The sequence below is a fragment of the Mesoplodon mirus genome (genome assembly GCF_964341445.2).
Source record: "Mesoplodon mirus genome assembly, chromosome: 9".
In the NCBI taxonomy this organism is placed as follows: Eukaryota; Metazoa; Chordata; class Mammalia; order Artiodactyla; family Ziphiidae; genus Mesoplodon; species Mesoplodon mirus.
The window spans coordinates 18,219,120-18,235,565 of record NC_138985.1 but is presented as its reverse complement, the minus strand read 5'-3'; the positions used below and the strand labels follow the sequence as shown (position 1 = coordinate 18,235,565).

The 16,446-nt window shown below is 36.9% G+C and overlaps 1 protein-coding gene across 3 annotated transcripts in view; it reads right to left on the bottom strand.

Moving 5' to 3' along the window:
- Positions 1–8,621: 8,621 nt before the first annotated feature.
- The window catches only part of FAM185A (family with sequence similarity 185 member A), a 68,385-nt gene continuing 60,560 nt past the window's right edge, over positions 8,622–16,446 (bottom strand). Inside the window, exon 7 of one of the 3 annotated variants that reach the window (XM_082632417.1) lies at positions 8,622–10,931. In XM_082632417.1, coding sequence (XP_082488543.1) covers positions 10,819–10,931 — 113 coding nt within the window. In that variant the 3' untranslated portion in view covers positions 8,622–10,818. Of the gene's footprint in view, positions 10,932–11,439; positions 11,872–16,446 lie in introns of those variants that run through there. The other 2 variants (XM_082632414.1, XM_082632416.1) reach the window with 2 other exon arrangements.

Here is a 16,446-nt window from a genome sequence, read left to right as displayed (position 1 = left end):
TTAAGGATCTCTATATATTTTACATATAGTAGTCAGTACATGTTAATCCCAGACTCCTAATTTATCCCTCCCCCTACCACCTTTCCCCTTTGGTAACCGTAAGTTTGCTTTCTATGTCTGTGGGTCTATTTTTATTTTGTAAATAAGTTCATTTGTATCTTTTCTTTTTTTAGATTCCATGTATAAGAGATATCATATGATACTTGTCTTTGGCTTACTTCACTTAATGTGATAATCTCTAGGTCCATCCTTGTTGCTGCAAATGGTATTACTTCATTATTTTTAAGACTAATATTCCATTACACACACACACACACACACACACACCCCACATCTTCTTTCTCCATTCATCTGTCGATGGACACTTAGGTAGCTTCCATGTCTTGGCTATTGCAAATAGTGCTTCAATGAACATTGGGGTGCAAGTATCTTTTCGAATTATAGTTTTCTCCAGATATATGCCCAGGAGTGGGATTGCTGGATCATATGAAAGAAACTGAAGATGACACAAACAGATGGAAAGATATAACGTGTTCTTGAATTGCAAGAATCAATATTTTTTAAAATGACTATACTACCCAAGGCAACCTACAGATTCAATGCAATCCCTATCAATTTACCAATGGCACTTTCCACAGAACTAGAACAAAAATAAATTTTTAATTTGTATGGAAACAAAATAGATCCTGAATAGCCAAAGCAATCTTGAGAAAGAAAAACAGAGCAAGAGGAATGAGACTCTCTGACTTCAGACTATACTACAAAGCTACAGTAATCAAGACAGTATGGTACTGGCACAAAAACAGAAATATAGGTCAATGGAAGAGGATAGAAAGCCCAGAAATAAACCCACACACCTATGGTCAATTAATCTATGAAAAAGGAGACAAGAAGAACAATGGAGACAAGAGTCTCCTTAATAAGTGCTGCTGGGAAAACTGGACAGCTATATATAAAAGAATGAGATTATAACATTCTCTAACACCATATACAAAAATAAACTCGAAGTAGATTAAAGACCTAAATGTAAGACCAAATACTATAAATCTCCTAGAGGAAAACACAGGCAGAACACTCTGACATAAATTGCAGAAATATCTTTTTGGATCCATCTCCTAGAGTAATGGAAATAAAATCAAAAATAAACAAATGGGGGCTTCTCTGGTGGCGAAGTGGTTGAGAGTCCGCCTGCTGATGCAGGGGACACGGGTTCGTGCCCCAGTCTGGGAAGATCCCACATGCCGCGGAGCGGCTGGGCCCGTGAGCCATGGCCGATAAGCCTGCGCATCCAGAGCCTGTGCTCCGCAACGGGAGAGGCCACAACAGTGAGAGGCCCGTGTACCACAAATAAATAAATAAATAAATAAACAAATGGGACCTAATTAAACATAAAAGCTTTTGCACAGCAAAGGAAACCTTAAACAAAATGAAAAGACAACCTACAGAATGGGAGAAAATATTTGCAAATGATGCAACAGACAAGGGATTAATATACAACATATACAAACAGCTCATATAGCTCAATATCAAACAAACCCAAACAGCCCAATCCAAAAATGGGCAGAAGATGGGCTTCCCTGGTGGCGCAGTGGTTGAGAGTCCGCCTGCCGATGCAGGGGATACGGGTTTGTGCCCCGGTCTGGGAAGATCCCACATGCCGCGGAGCGGCTGGGCCCGTGAGCCATGGCCGCTGGGCCTGCACGTCCGGAGCCTGTGCTCTGCAGTGGGAGTGGCCACAGCAGTGAGAGGCCCGCGTACCGAAAAAAAAAAAAAAAATGAGCAGAAGATGTAAATAGACATTTCTCCAAAAAAAGACATACAGATGGCCAACAGGCACATGAAAAAATGCTCAACATCGCTAAATATTAGAGAAATGCAAATCAAAATTATAACAAGGTATCACCTCACTCTGATCAGAATGCCTACAGTAATAAATGCTGGGGAGGGAGTGGAGAAAGGGAACCCTCCTATACGGTTGGTGGAAATGTAAATTGGTACAGCCACTATGGAACAGTATGGAGGCTCCTTAAAAAACAGAAAGATCTTCTTTTAATCAAATTTGCACTATAGGAGAATTTTTCAAACTATGCTATATCAAAAAAGCTCCCAATTTTATGCTAGGAGATATGGGTTACTGATTGTGTATCTACAGATTAATTTTTAAAAGCTTTAATCTATGAATTTTTACCATTCTGGTAAAAGATAACTCTCTTTGGATTTTAACAGAATTCAAATTATCACATGCCAGTGTATCATTATTTGATACTACGTAACACTGATGTTTATAGAGTCCAGGAAAGGAAGAAATCTGTTCTGACTGCCACAAACAATGTTGGTAATATTAGATCAGTCTTTTAACTTTTCTATTTCCTCCATTATTCATCTCTTAAATGGGGTTACTGTCTTTTGTACCCAAAAATGTGAAGTAAGGATAAAACTTAAGGTAAAAGATATGAAAGTTATTTTGAAAAGTTTTGAAAGGTCTTATTTTTTTAAAAGGTATTTTACAAGGTATTATTATAGGGTACTCTGATATCAGCTAAATGCTTTTAGTAATTCTCCCCTTTCTTAGGTTGGTTTTGAAAGTTTTTGAAGTAGGTAGTATCATTTAGCTGTAGAATCGTTCCTGGAAGTGGACAGGGGAATCAGCCGAGTAGGAAATTTTAAGACCTAACCCAACAGACATAGATGACTGTTCCAGAGGGTGATTTTTTACTAAATTTGGAGATTCTGGCAGCTGCATATAAATTGGCTTCTGACCCCTAAGTGTCACAAGCACACAACTGGAGAGACCTATACAAGAGGCAACTGCTTTCTAAAGGAAAAACACCTGCATGGGGAAGACCAGAGTTAAGGAGAAACATACCCCGTTATGTTCTCTAGAAACCAGACAGGGTATTTAACTGTCAAAGTTTGCTCCAAAACTCTTTGAGTAAGGTCTTCTTTTAAACAAGAAGAGGAGACACATTTGTTAATTATGAGGAGACACATTTTATAGTTACAGAAATGAAAGAAAAAGGGTAGGTGTTAGAAAAAGTGGGCTATGAAAGGGGACCAAGGAGTAGAGAGAACAGGTGGTGAAATCTTTAAGTTCTCAGTGCAAAGTACTCAAGGTATCCAAAATATTACTTAGGTCTTCAGATATTAAGCATTTGAAATATATAGGTCTGTGTTCAAGAGAGTAAAACATGTCACATTTCCTTTCTGTTTGGACTTGACTATGTTATCCAAAGATGTACCATTCCTTTAATAATTTTAAATACAGTTGACTGCTGTTTATGCTCATGACCTTTCTGGCTGCTGTTGACCAATTTCATAAACTTTATTTTTAGTCATGAAAGTATTTATATAATTGCATAAGGTGAAAAAGATTATAAAAATTGCCTCATTGCTTCCCAGTTTCCTCTACTTAATAATTTAACACACACACACCACAACCACATCAAACATACTAACATGTAAGTGTTGTCCAAACTCATACAAATTTTGATTTCATGAAGGGTGAACTAAAAAGTGACTTTGAGAACACCCTGCAAAGCTGACTTGTTTCATAAATAAGAATTTAAACACAGAACTCCAAATAAATTAAATATTAACAAAAAGAGACTACTACAAGTCATATTTGGAAAGGCTTATTAGAAAATCGGAGGTTAAGAACTGATTTATCCTAAGCATAAGGATAGGCCTATAAGGATAGGCCTATAAGGATAGGCCAGTAGATAGGCCTATTCAGTGTTGTATAATTTAAATGTTCCAGGAGTAAACATGTAAGGTTTGAAAGAAAGAGAATTCATAAAATAACTTTATATAGTACACCATTGTAAAAGTGAAAATCTGTCTTCATACACCAGGATATAAAGTAGCTGAATGCCCCCTCCCCCCAATGCATTATGTCTTAAATTACATACAAAAAATAAGAATCAGTAGCAACTGCATCATATTTGTGATGTGTTTTATTCAGTTTAAAGTTATACTGTTGTCATAGTAAGCACAATACTAAGTAGAAAACATGTTACCCAAGAGCTCTGGTACAAAGAATTTCAAAATAGCTACCCCCTATTACCTATATTTTTGTAAAATGTCTTCTTCTTGAGTGTAAGTGAAAACTATGAATATGATGAGATATCACTCCATGACTGTTACACTGTATGGCAAAACAAAGATTATCCTGAGTAGGCCTGACCTAATCCTCTGAGCTCTTTAAAAGCGGAGTTATCCCAAGGTGGCTGAAGAAAAAGAGCTCAGATATTCACAGCATGACAAGGACTGATTGCATTAGTGCTGGCCTGAAGAGAAGGCCATGTGAAAAGAGATGCAGGTGGCCTCTAGAAGTTTAGAGTGATTGCCAACTGACAGCCAGCATGGAAACAGAGATCTCAGTCACACAGTCACAAGGAACTGCATTTTGCCAACAATACGAATGAGCTTGGAAGTAGACTATTCCTCGGATCATCTAGGTGAGAGCTCAGCCTGGACAACACCTTAAGTCCAGCCTTGTGGATAACTCGAGCAGAGAATCTAACCATGCTGAGCTCGACCTACAGAACTGTGAGCTGATAAACAGGTGTTAGTATTTTTATTTTCAGCTTTACAACTGATTTTATTTTTCAAAAAATTTTAATGAGGTATAGTTGATATACAATATTATATAAGTTTCAGGTGTACAACATAGTGATTGACAATTTTTAAAGGTTATGTTCCATTTATAGTTATTATAAAATATTGGCTATATTTCCTGTGTTGTACTACATATCCTTGTAGCTTATTTTATATAGTTTGTACCTCTTAATCCCCTACCCCTATCCTGCCCCTCCCCACTTCCCTCTCCCCATTGGTAACCACTGATGTGTGTTCTCTATGAGTCTGCTTCATTTTTTGTTATATTCACTAGTTTGTTTTATTTTTTAGATTCCACATACAAGTGATATCATACAGTATTTGTCTTTCTCTGACTTATTTCACTTAGCATAATACCCTCCAGGTCCATCCATGTTGCTGCAAATGGCAAAATTTCATTCTTTTTCATGGCTGAGTAGTATTCCAGAGTGTGTGTGTGTGTGTGTGTGTGTGTGTGTGTACCACATCTTCTTTATTCATTCATCTGTTAATGAACACTTAGGTTGCTTCCATATTTTACCAATTATAAATAATACTGCTATGACTACTGGGGTACATGTATCTTTTTAAATTAGTATTTTTGTTTTTTTCAGATAAATACCCAGGAGTGGAATTGCTGGGTCATGTTAGTCCTATTTTTTGTTTTTTTGATAAACCTCCATACTGTTTTCCATGGTGGCTGCACCAATCTACATTCTCACCAAGTGTAAGAAGTTTGCCTTTTCTCCACATCCTTGCCAACATTTTTTGTGATCTTTTATGATAGTCATTTTGACAAATGTGAGGTGATGTCTCATTGGGATTTTAATTTCTCTGATTATTAATGATGTTGAGCATCTTTTCAAGTGCCTGTGCCCATCTGTATGACTTGTTTAGAAAAATATCTATTTGGGTCTTCTGCCCACTTTTTAATCAGGTTTGTTTTTTCTTTTTTCTGTTTTTTTGATGTTGAGTTGTAAGAGCTGTTGTATATTTTGGATATAAACCTCTATGGGTCATATCATTTACAAATATTTTCTCCCATTCAGTAGGTTGCCTTTTTATTTTGTCAATGATTTCCTTTGCTGTGCTAAAGCTTTTAAATTTAATTAGGTCCCATTTGCTTATCTTTGCTTTTATTTCCTTTGCTTTAGGAGACAGATCTCCCAAAATATTGCTACAATTTATGTCAGAGTGTTCCACCCATGCTTTCTTCTACAAGTTTTGCTTTCTGGTATTACATTTAGGTCTTTAATCCATTTTGAGTCTGTTTTTGCATACGGTTTTAGAGAATATTCTAATTTTATTCTTTTACATGTAGCTGTCCAGTTTTCCCAGCGCCACTTATTGAAAATACTGTCTTTTTTTCATTGTAATATATTCTTGCCTCCTTTGTCATAGATTAATTGACTGTAAGTGTGTGGGTTTATTTCTTGGGTCTCTATTCTGTTCCACTGATCTACATATCTTTCTGTGCCAATCCCATACTGTTTTGATAACTGTAGCTTTACAGTATAGTCTGAAGACAGGGAGCGTGATTCCTCCAGCTCTGTTCTTCTTTCTGACGATTGTTTTAGTTATTCAGGGTCTTCTGTGTTTCCACACAAATTTTATGAATAATTATTTTAGTTGTGTGAAAAAATGCCCTTGGTATTTTGATATAGATTGCATTGAATCTGTAGATTGCCTTGGCTAGTATGGTCATTTAAAAATATTAATTCTTCCAATCCATGAACACAGCATACCTTTCCATCTGTTTGGATTGCCTTCAATTTCTTTCATAAGTGTCTTATAGTTTTCCAAGTACAGGTCTTCTACCTCCTTAGGTAGGTTTATTCCTAGGTATTTTATTCTTTTTGATGTGATTGTACATGGGATTGTTTTCTTAATTTCTCTGATAGTTCAGTTAGTGTATAGAGACACAACAGATTTCTGTGTATTAATTTTGTATCCTGCAACTTTACAAATTTAGTGATGAGCTCTAGTAGTTTTTGGTGGTATCTTCAGGATTTTCTATGTATAGTATGTCATCTGCAAACAGTACAGTTTTTCTTCTTCCTTTCCAATTTGGATTCCATTTATTTCTTTTTCTTGTCTGACTGCTGTGGCTAGGACTTCCAAAACTATGCTGAATAAAAGTGGCAAGAATGGGCATCCTTGTCTTGTTACTGATCTTAGAAGAAATGCTTTCAGCTTTTCACCAAGTATGATGTTAGCATTGGTTTGTCATATATGGCCTTTATTATGTTGAGGTGTGTTCCCTCTAGGCCCATCTTCTGGAGAGTTTTTAATCACAAATGGAGGCTGAATTTTGTCAAAAGCTTTTTCTGCATCTATTGAGATGATCATATGGTTTTTATTCTTCAATTTGTTAATGTGGCGTATCGCACTGATTGATTTGTGGATATTGAAAAATTCTTGCATCCCTAGGATAAATCCCACTTGATCATGGTATATGATCCTTTTGATGTATTGTTGGATTCGGTATGCTAATGTTTTATTGAGGATTTTTACATCAATGTTCATCAGTGATAATGGCCTGTAATTTGTGTGTGAGATATCTTTGTCTACTTTTGGTATCAGGGTGATGCTGGCCATGTAGAATCAGTTTGGAAGTGTTCCTTCCTCTGCAATTTTTGGGAATAGTATAATAAGCGTTAAGTGTTAACTCTTCTCTAAATGTTTGGTAGAACTCATCTGTGAAGCCATCAGGTCATGGACTTTTGTTTGTTGGGAGGGTTTTTTTAATTATTACTAATTCAATTTCATTATTTCTAATTGGTCTGTTCATATTTTCTACTTCTTGCTGGTTCACTCTTGGAAGATTATACATTTCTAGGATTTGCCCATTTCTTCAACATTGTCCATTTTATTGACATATAGTTGTTTCTAGTAGTCTCTTATGATCCTCTGTATTTCCATGGCATCAGTTGCAACTTCTCCTTTTTCATTTCTGATTTGATTTGGATCCTCTTTTTTTCTTCATGAATCTGGCTAAAGGTTTATCAATTTTCTTTATTTTTTCAAAGAACCAGCTCTTCACTGATCTTTTTTAAAGAGTCTATTTCATTTATTTCTGCTCTGACCTTTATGATTTCTTTCCTTTGACTAATTTTGGGTTTTGTTTGTTCTTTTTCTAGCTCGTTTACGTGTAATGTTAGGTTGTGTATTGGAGATTTTTCTTGTTTCCTGAGGCAGGCTTGTATTGCTATAAACTGCCCTCTGAGAACTGCTTTGGCTGCATCCCAGAGATTCTAGACTGTTGTGTTTTTGTTTTCATTTGTCTCTAGGTATTCTTTTATCTCTTCTTTGATTTCACCAGTGATCTATTGGTTGTTTAGTAGCATACTGTTTAGCCTCCACATGTTTATATTTTTTGCAGGTTTTTTTTTCTTGTAGTTGATTTCTAGTCTCACAGCACTGTGGTCAGAAAAGATGCTTGACATGATTTCAATTTTCTTAAATTTACCAAGGCTTGTTTTCTGGCCTAGCATGTTATCTATCCTGGAGAATGTTCCATGTGCACTTGAAAAGAATGTGTATTCTGTTGCTTTCTGATGGAATGTTTATGTAAGTTCCATCTTGTTTAGTGTATCATTTAAAGCCTGTGTTTCCTTATTGATTTTGTCTGGATGAGCTGTCCATTGATGTAAATGGGGTATTAAATTCCCTACTATTGTGTTACTTTCTATTGCTCCCTGTATGTCTGTTAATATTTGCTTTGTGTGTTTAGCTTTGCTTATGCTGGGTGCATATATATTTATAATTGTTGTATCTTTTCTTTGGATTGATCCCTTGATCTTTATGTAATGTCTTTTGTCTTTTCTTACAGTCTTTGTTTTAAGGTCTATTTCATCTGATATAAATATTGCTACCCTGGCTTTCTTTTGATTTCCATTTGCATGGAATACCTTTTTCTATCCTCTTTCAGTCTGTGTGTGTCTTTAGATCTGAAGTGAGTCACCTGTAGGCAGCATATATACTATTCTTGTTTTTGAATCCATTCAGTCACTCTATGTCTTTTTTTTTTTTTTTTTTTTTTTTTTTTGCGGTACGCGGGCCTCTCACTGTTGTGGCCTCTCCCGTTGCGGAGCACAGGCTCCGGAGGCGCAGGCCCAGCGGCCATGGCTCACGGGCCCAGCCGCTCCGCGGCATATGGGATCCCCCCAGACCAGGGCACGAACCCGTATCCCCTGCATCGGCAGGCGGACTCTCAACCACTGCGCCACCAGGGAGGCCCCACTCTATGTCTTTTGATTGGAGCATTTAATCCATCTATATTTAAAGTAATTATTGATATGTATATTCTTATTGCCATATTGTTCATTGTTTTGGGGTTGTTTTTGTATGTCTTTTTTGTTCCTTCTTTTGTTCTCTTCTTTTGTGATTTGATGACTACCTTTAGTGTTATGTTTGGATTCCTTTTTCTTTTTTGCATGTGTATCTTTTATAGATTTTTGGCTTGTGGTTACCATGAGATTTACATATCGCAATCTATATATATACGATTGTTTGAAGTTGCTGATCTCTTAATTTCCAATGCATTTTAACAACACAGAATTTGTACTCTCCTACCCTCATGATTACTGTTTTTGATATCATTTTTTACATATAATTTTCTTGTGTATCCCTTAACTACTTATTGTGGATACAGACAATTTTACTACTTTTGTCTTTCAACCTTCCTACTAGCTTTGTACATGAATGATTTCCTACCTTTACTATATGTTTGCCTTTACCAATGAGCTTTCTCCTTTCATGATTTTCATGTTTCTTGTGTCCTTTTTTGCTTAGAGAAGTTCCTTCAACATTTCTTTAAAGCTGATTTGGTGATGCTGAACTCTTTTGGCTTTTGCTTCTCTGTAAAGCTTTTTATCTCTCCATCAAATCTGAATGAGAGCCTTGAAGAGTATTATTGGTTTTTGGTTTTTCCCTTTCATCACTTCAAATATATCATGCCATGCCCCTCTGGCCTGAAGAGCTTCTGTTGAAAAGTCAGGTGATAGCCTTATGGGAGTTCCCTTTTATGTAACATGTTGCTTTTCCCTTGCTGCTTTTAATATTCTCTTTTATCTTTAATTTTTGCCATTTTAATTACAATGTGTCTTGGTGTCTTCCTCTTTAGGTTAATCCTGTATGGCGCTCACTGCACTTCCTGGACTTAGATGTCTATTTCCCTTCCCAGGTTAGGGAAGTTTTCAGCTATTATGTCTTCAATTATGTTCTCAGCCCCTTTCTCTCTCTCTTCTCCTTCTGGGAACCCTATAATGCAAATATTAGTGAGCTTGATGTCCCAGAAGTCTCCTAAACTGTCCTCATTTCATTTTTTTTTTCCTTCAGCATCACTGATTTCCACTACTCTGTCTTCCAGCTCACTAATCCGTTTCCCTGTATCATTTGGTCTACTATTGATTCCCTCTAGTGTATTTTTCATTTCAGTTATTGTATTCTTCATCTCTGTTCGGTTGTTCTTTATATTTTCTAACTCTCTGTTAAAAACTTCTAACGTCTCACTTTGTGCATCCATTTGTTTCCCAAGTTCTTTGATCATCTGTACAATCACACCCCTGAACTCTTTCTTGGTTAGACTGCATATCTCCACTTCACTTAGTTCTTCTTCTGGGGTTTTATCTTAATCCTTTGTTTGGAATATGTTCCTCTGTTGCCTCATTTTGCCTAACTAGTTGTGTTTATTTTTATGTACCTGGTAGGTTGGTTACGTTTCCCAACCTTGAAGAAGTGACCTTTTGTGTTCCAGCAGTGCACTCTCCTCTCATCAACAGTTATATGCTCTAGGGGTTCCTCCTATGAGGGATGTGTGGGTCTTTCTGTTTTGGCAGGGTGACTATGTAGGTGGTCTGATAGGCTAGGTTGGCCCCTGGTCTGCTTGGTTGCCAGGTCCTGCCTTGTGCAGATGCTGCTGGCCACTGGCTGATGGTTGACGGCAGAACCCTGGGAGGCCCTGGGGCTAGCGCTGGGTTACTGCTGGGTGGAGTCAGGGTCCAGGAGATCCCAGGGCAAACAGGTATTATTTTAAGTCAAAAAGTTTGTGGTAATTTGTTACAGAAGAAAACTAATAGCTAAGTACAAATTTTGAAAAGCCTGCCCCAAGACATCCCAATTTATTGTTTTCAACATTTATATGAACAGTGGTATTTGAGTTTTTGTAGTCACAGATCTACTAATCGTTGTTAAAATTTAGAAACATAACTCAAACCATTCTCAGTCCTGCAGTTTCAGGGACTGAAACCAGCTTTGGCTTCTAAAGCTTACAGTGCCTTTTGGAGCATCAGCCTTAATCCATTTTTCATGTTTGCTTGCTTGATTCAGGAGCCCTGAAATACAAAATTGCATAAAGTTATATCCTGATTGACAAGAGCAATATTTGACTACACAGATCCTAACACTACATCTCTAAAACTGAAAAACACTTTTGAACTGCAAAAATCTTAGTAAAGACAACCTGAGTTGGAAGAGAGTTACAAATAGGTTACTTGGGCTTGTTCTCTCCTTTCTTTTCCTCAGAACAACTCTGAAAGGGAAACTACTCTGTTTTTTGTTTGTATCTTTTTTGGATGCAGGTTTTATAAAGAGCTTTATTTAAGTACAATTGACAAAATAATACATGTATTTAAAGTACGTAATAAGTTTTTACATATGTAAAAGTCTGCAAAACCATCTCCTCAATCAAGATAATGAACATACCCATCACTCCTAAAAGTTTCCTTGTGCCCCTCTGTAATCTTTCCCTCATGCCCCACCCTGCCTGTCACCTCTACCCCCCCCCACCAATCCCTTGATAATTACTAATCTACTTTGTGTCACTTTGGATTAGTTGCATTTTCTAAGATTTTAATAAATGGAGTCATACAAAATATACAATACGTAGTCTTTTAAGAAATATCTAGGTTATTTCAGCATAATTATTATGAGGTTCATTCATATTGTAGCATGTATCAGGTGGTTTCCTCACATAGATGCTGATCTATACTTTGCTGAACTGTCATGGGCACCCTGTGTACCTCTGTTTGCTCTGGAACTTTCTCTTGTTAACTCCAGCAGCCCTGGTCTCCTCCACTTGGTGAGTCTGTTGGGCTCTGCCTATGTTACCCATCCCTGCCCTGAAGCCTGGAAACACACTCAAGGTAATAGGCTATGGCAATCATGGAGCTCACCTGGTTTGTTTCCCATCTCTAGTCTTCTAGTTCTGTTTTTTCTTTCAATCAAGGTAGTTACGATGCTACACCTCCTCTGGAGCTCCATTGCAATTCTGAACTTAAGAGACCAGTCAAATCTGAACTGATGAATGTTATGAATACACTGGCTCAATTCATCATATACATGTTCTTTGTTGAATCCAAGCACACAAATCAGGAAACAACTCTCTTTTCTAGGACAGTTTTCTTCTTTGTTAGTATCATATGATGTTCCCAGCTGCTGAAAAGGTGCTTTGTACCATTCAATCTTTGTGTCAAGTGCTTTTGTGTGATACAAATTCTCCTGTGAATTCTTGTCTCTCCCCTTTAATCTGAGCCACAATCTTGTCTATCTACATCTTCACTGGATCTTTCCCAAAAGACAGCAGCGTATTCAATGACTTCCTCTAGAGTTTTTTTTCCTTCCACTTCTCTTGCTGTATTTTCAGTATCATCACAACCCCACTTCTCATTAAACTGCTTAAAATCTCTCTCATTCCAACTAGTAAATCCCTGTATTAGAAGCTTCTCTTTTCCCCCTAATCTTCATCATTAAGGGGTTCAACTTTATCAATTTTAATCTGTTCATCTTTTTGTGCCTTACCACATTTAGCAGGTCAGGATTTCAAGGTATCTACACCCAATAGTTTTTGTATAGTACAGAATTTCTTTTTCTAGTAATTCAAATAAACGTAGAGGAAAGAACTGGTAATCCTGAATATTGGTTGTTCTATTATTTTTTTTACACATTTTAATATCAATAGTAAAGCATCAACAATAGTAAGGGTTTCCCAAATATCTAAGATCTTTTACCTCCTCGATCATGAGTTTCTTGCTTATGGAAAGAGAAGCCAAATCTACCCATTTCCTTCTGCAGCAGAACAGACCATGCACAGTAATATTGTTACTAACAAAATGAACACGCAAGTGATTTTAGCTTAGGGACAATACTCACAAGCAAGACAGTTTGTAAAGTTCCATTTAAGTTGCTGGAAAATAGCTTTATCTTGCGAATAAGAAATTTACTGAAAGCTCTGTACTTTGGGTTGAATCTGTGGAGATTCTAATTCTTATTTGTAAAGTTTATAAATTCCTTCCTACAAAAATCTTGCAACAGAGATTGGAACTTGGGGCTGCAGAAACCTTGTTCCTTATTTAATCCCCTTTACCAATGAAAATCAGACAATTTTTTTTGACCAAGAAATGGGAAATGACTAACCTATCCCCATGTGGCTTGGCTTCCTTTAAGTGAGAGAAAAGTTTCTTCTCAGGACATGTTTTTAAACTCTAGCATTTGCTCTCAAAATCTGCCATGTCCAAATCTACTCAAGTATATAAATATCCAAAAGTTTGACTGACTGATTGATTTCCAAATACCTGGTTGATAAGCATTACTCATTATTTAACCCAAAATGCACCTGATCTAATCAGCACTAGTCACGGACAAAGATAGGGCTCTAAGGAGTAATCGGCAGAATTTCTGTTCCTTGTTTAAAAATAGGCTTAAGCCTCTTGGCTAAGGTGAGCTTCTTTCTGTCCCCTACCCCACCACTCCCCACTCCAAACCTTGTAACAGACTTTGTTTACTTACATTCTGAGGGATAATTCTGGTGCTGCCTTATTAGGAACAGGTTAAATTTCAGTGCATCACAGTTGGAGGATTCCCTCTTTTACATTATAAACACTACTGACCACCCACTATGGGAAACACCATGCTAAGTACTTTAGGGAGGTCAAAACATGTAAAAAGACATGGTAATGCCCTCAAAAAGCTTACCAGCTGGCTAGGAAAATAAATTATACACTTTTGAAAAAGCATTTAAATAACTACTCTGAAATCTTATTTTTAATGCACGTTTTTCACAAACAAAAGCTCTAACACCACACACAATCCCATAAAACCAAATATTTTAATGTTGTCAACATTTTTCATCTGTTCTTCCCTTGAGAAAAGTGCTACCCAGGACATCTTAACAACAAATTTTTACAAGCAAATATTTTTGAGCTAGTTATAATGCTGCCCATCATTATATTTTCTCAATTATTTGGAATAATGAAAAAGTCAATAGTACACTAAGTTTTGAGCAAGTATGCAATTAATCAGTTTTGCCCAAGAAATATCCTTTTATGTCTAATCCCATCCACTGTATTTTTCATCTCAGATATTGTGGTTTTCATTTCTAGAAATTCAATTTTGGTTTTTTTATATCTTCCATGTCTTACTTAACTTTATTCCAACATGTGGAATTCAGTTATAATAACTATTTTATTTTTCTTCTCTGCTAATTCTAACATCTGTGTCTTTTCTGTATAGCTTTCGATTGATATTCACTTCATTTTGGGTCATGATTTCTTGCCTCTTTGCATGTCTGATAACCTTTGACTGGATGCCAGACATGGTGAATTTTATTTTGTTGGGTGCCAGGCATTTCTGTATTTCTATAAATCTCAAGCTTTGTTCCGTTATGCAGTTAAAGTACTTGGAAACAATTTCAACTTTTCATCTCTTGCTTTTATGATTTGTTAGGCAGTTCTGGAGGAATGAGCAGTCTAGGGCTGTTTCCAACTACTAAGTGTTCTACCCAATGCTCCATGAGTTATGGTATTTTCCAGTCTGGCAGGTGGGATAGGCATTTTTCCTGGACTTGTGTGAGCATTAGGTTCTATTCCTTCTGGTACTTTATAAACTCTAGCTGTCAATCTCTGTGGACTCTCCTTATGGTTTCCTCAATTCAAGGAGTCTGCTGGGCTCTACATTAGTCCCTCCTCCATGTACTACAGCCTGCAGACTCTCCCGAGGGAGTAAGCAGGGACTCATTTTGCTTGTTTCCCAGCTCTTAGTGATCACTTTCTTTTATTGCCTGATGTACAGTATCTTAGAAACTGTTTTTTCATGTATTTTGTCTATTTAAAAAATTTTTTTGTTCTTGGTTTAAGTAGAGGGTAAGTCAGTCCTTTTTATTCTACTTCTAGCCTAGAAGCCCTCACTGTTTCAATCTTTCTCTCTTTCTCCCTCTTCCCATCTTTTTCCCCCTCCCTACATCATGCTCTCTGTAATTTCTTGTTGGGAAATAATTAAAGACTCAAAAGAACCTGTAAAAATAGTACAAAGAGGTCCTGTGCACCCATTACCCAGTTTCTCCAATGTTGACATCTTATAATAACCATCGTGCATTATCAAAAATAGGTAATTGTTTGGCATACAATTAATTAGACTACAGAGCTTACTCAGACTTCACCATTTTTTACATGCACTCACTCTTTTACACGTTTTTGTGTATACTTTTATGAGATTTTATCACATGTATAGATTCACATAACCATCATTAAAATCAAGATACAGAATTGTTTTATCATCACAAAGAAAGTTCTATGTGATATCTCTTTATAGTTTTATCTTCCCTCTCCTTTCTTAACTTTTTGCAACAACTTGTCTGTTCTTCATATCCATAATAATGTCACTTCAAGAGTGTTAGATAAATGTAATCATACAGTATGCAGTATTTTGAGACTGGCTATTTTCACTCAGCATAATACCCTTAACTTCTATCCAAGTTGTGTGTATTAACAGACTGTTCTTTTTCACTGTTGAATACTACTCCACTGTATGGACATACCATAGTTTGTGTGACCATTTACTGGTAGAAGTATATTTTAGTCATTTCCATTTTTTGGCTATTATAAATAAAGCTATGAATACTTATGTAGAGGTTTTTATGTGAACATTAAGTTTCATTTCTCCAAGATAAATGCCCAGGAATGTAATTGTTGGGTCATATGGTACTTTCTTTTTAACCAAATGCCAGGCTGAATTCAGGAGTGGCTATATTATTTTCCATGCCCAATACCAATGCAGGAGAGATCCAATCCCTCCACATCCTTGCCAGCATTTGATATTATCAGTATTACTTATTTTAGCCATTCTAATAGGTATGTAGTAGTATCTCATTCTGGTTCTAATTTGTACCATACCAATGGCTAGTGATGTTGAACAGGTTTTTGTGTTTTTACTTGGCATCTTATATCTTCTATGGCTGTACTGTTTCTTAAATTTTACATGATTATACTTTTAGGTGCACAAATCTTTTTTTCTTCATTACTGGGAAGAGTTTCCTCAGGGTAAGATTTGGCTGTGCTTCAGTGTTTGGTATATGACCAAAATAAACATGAAAACAAAAACTAAAAAAAAACCCCAAAAAAACCCAGGCATTACAAACAGAATTCACATGCTCTAAGACTGGGTGGGGCCTGTACTTTGATCTCTAGTCTAGGGGTAAGCAAACTATGGCCCCCAGGCCAAATCTGGCCTGACGCCTGTTTTTATAGCCTAAGAGCTAAGAATGACTGCTACACTTTTTTTTTTTTTTTTTTCCGCGGTACGCGGGCCTCTCCTGTTGTGGAGCACAGGCTCCGGACGTGCAGGCTCAGCGGCCATGGCTCACGGGCCTAGCCGCTCCGCGGCATGTGGGATCTTCCCGGACCGGGGCACAAACCCGTGTCCCCTGCATCAGCAGGCAGACTCTCAACCACTGCGCCACCAGGGAAGCCCAACTTCTACACTTTTAAAGGGTTATAAAAAACAGAACAAAAGAGAATAAACAACAGAAACCATATGTAGCCTGCAAAGTCTAACATTTACAATCTGTCCTTAACA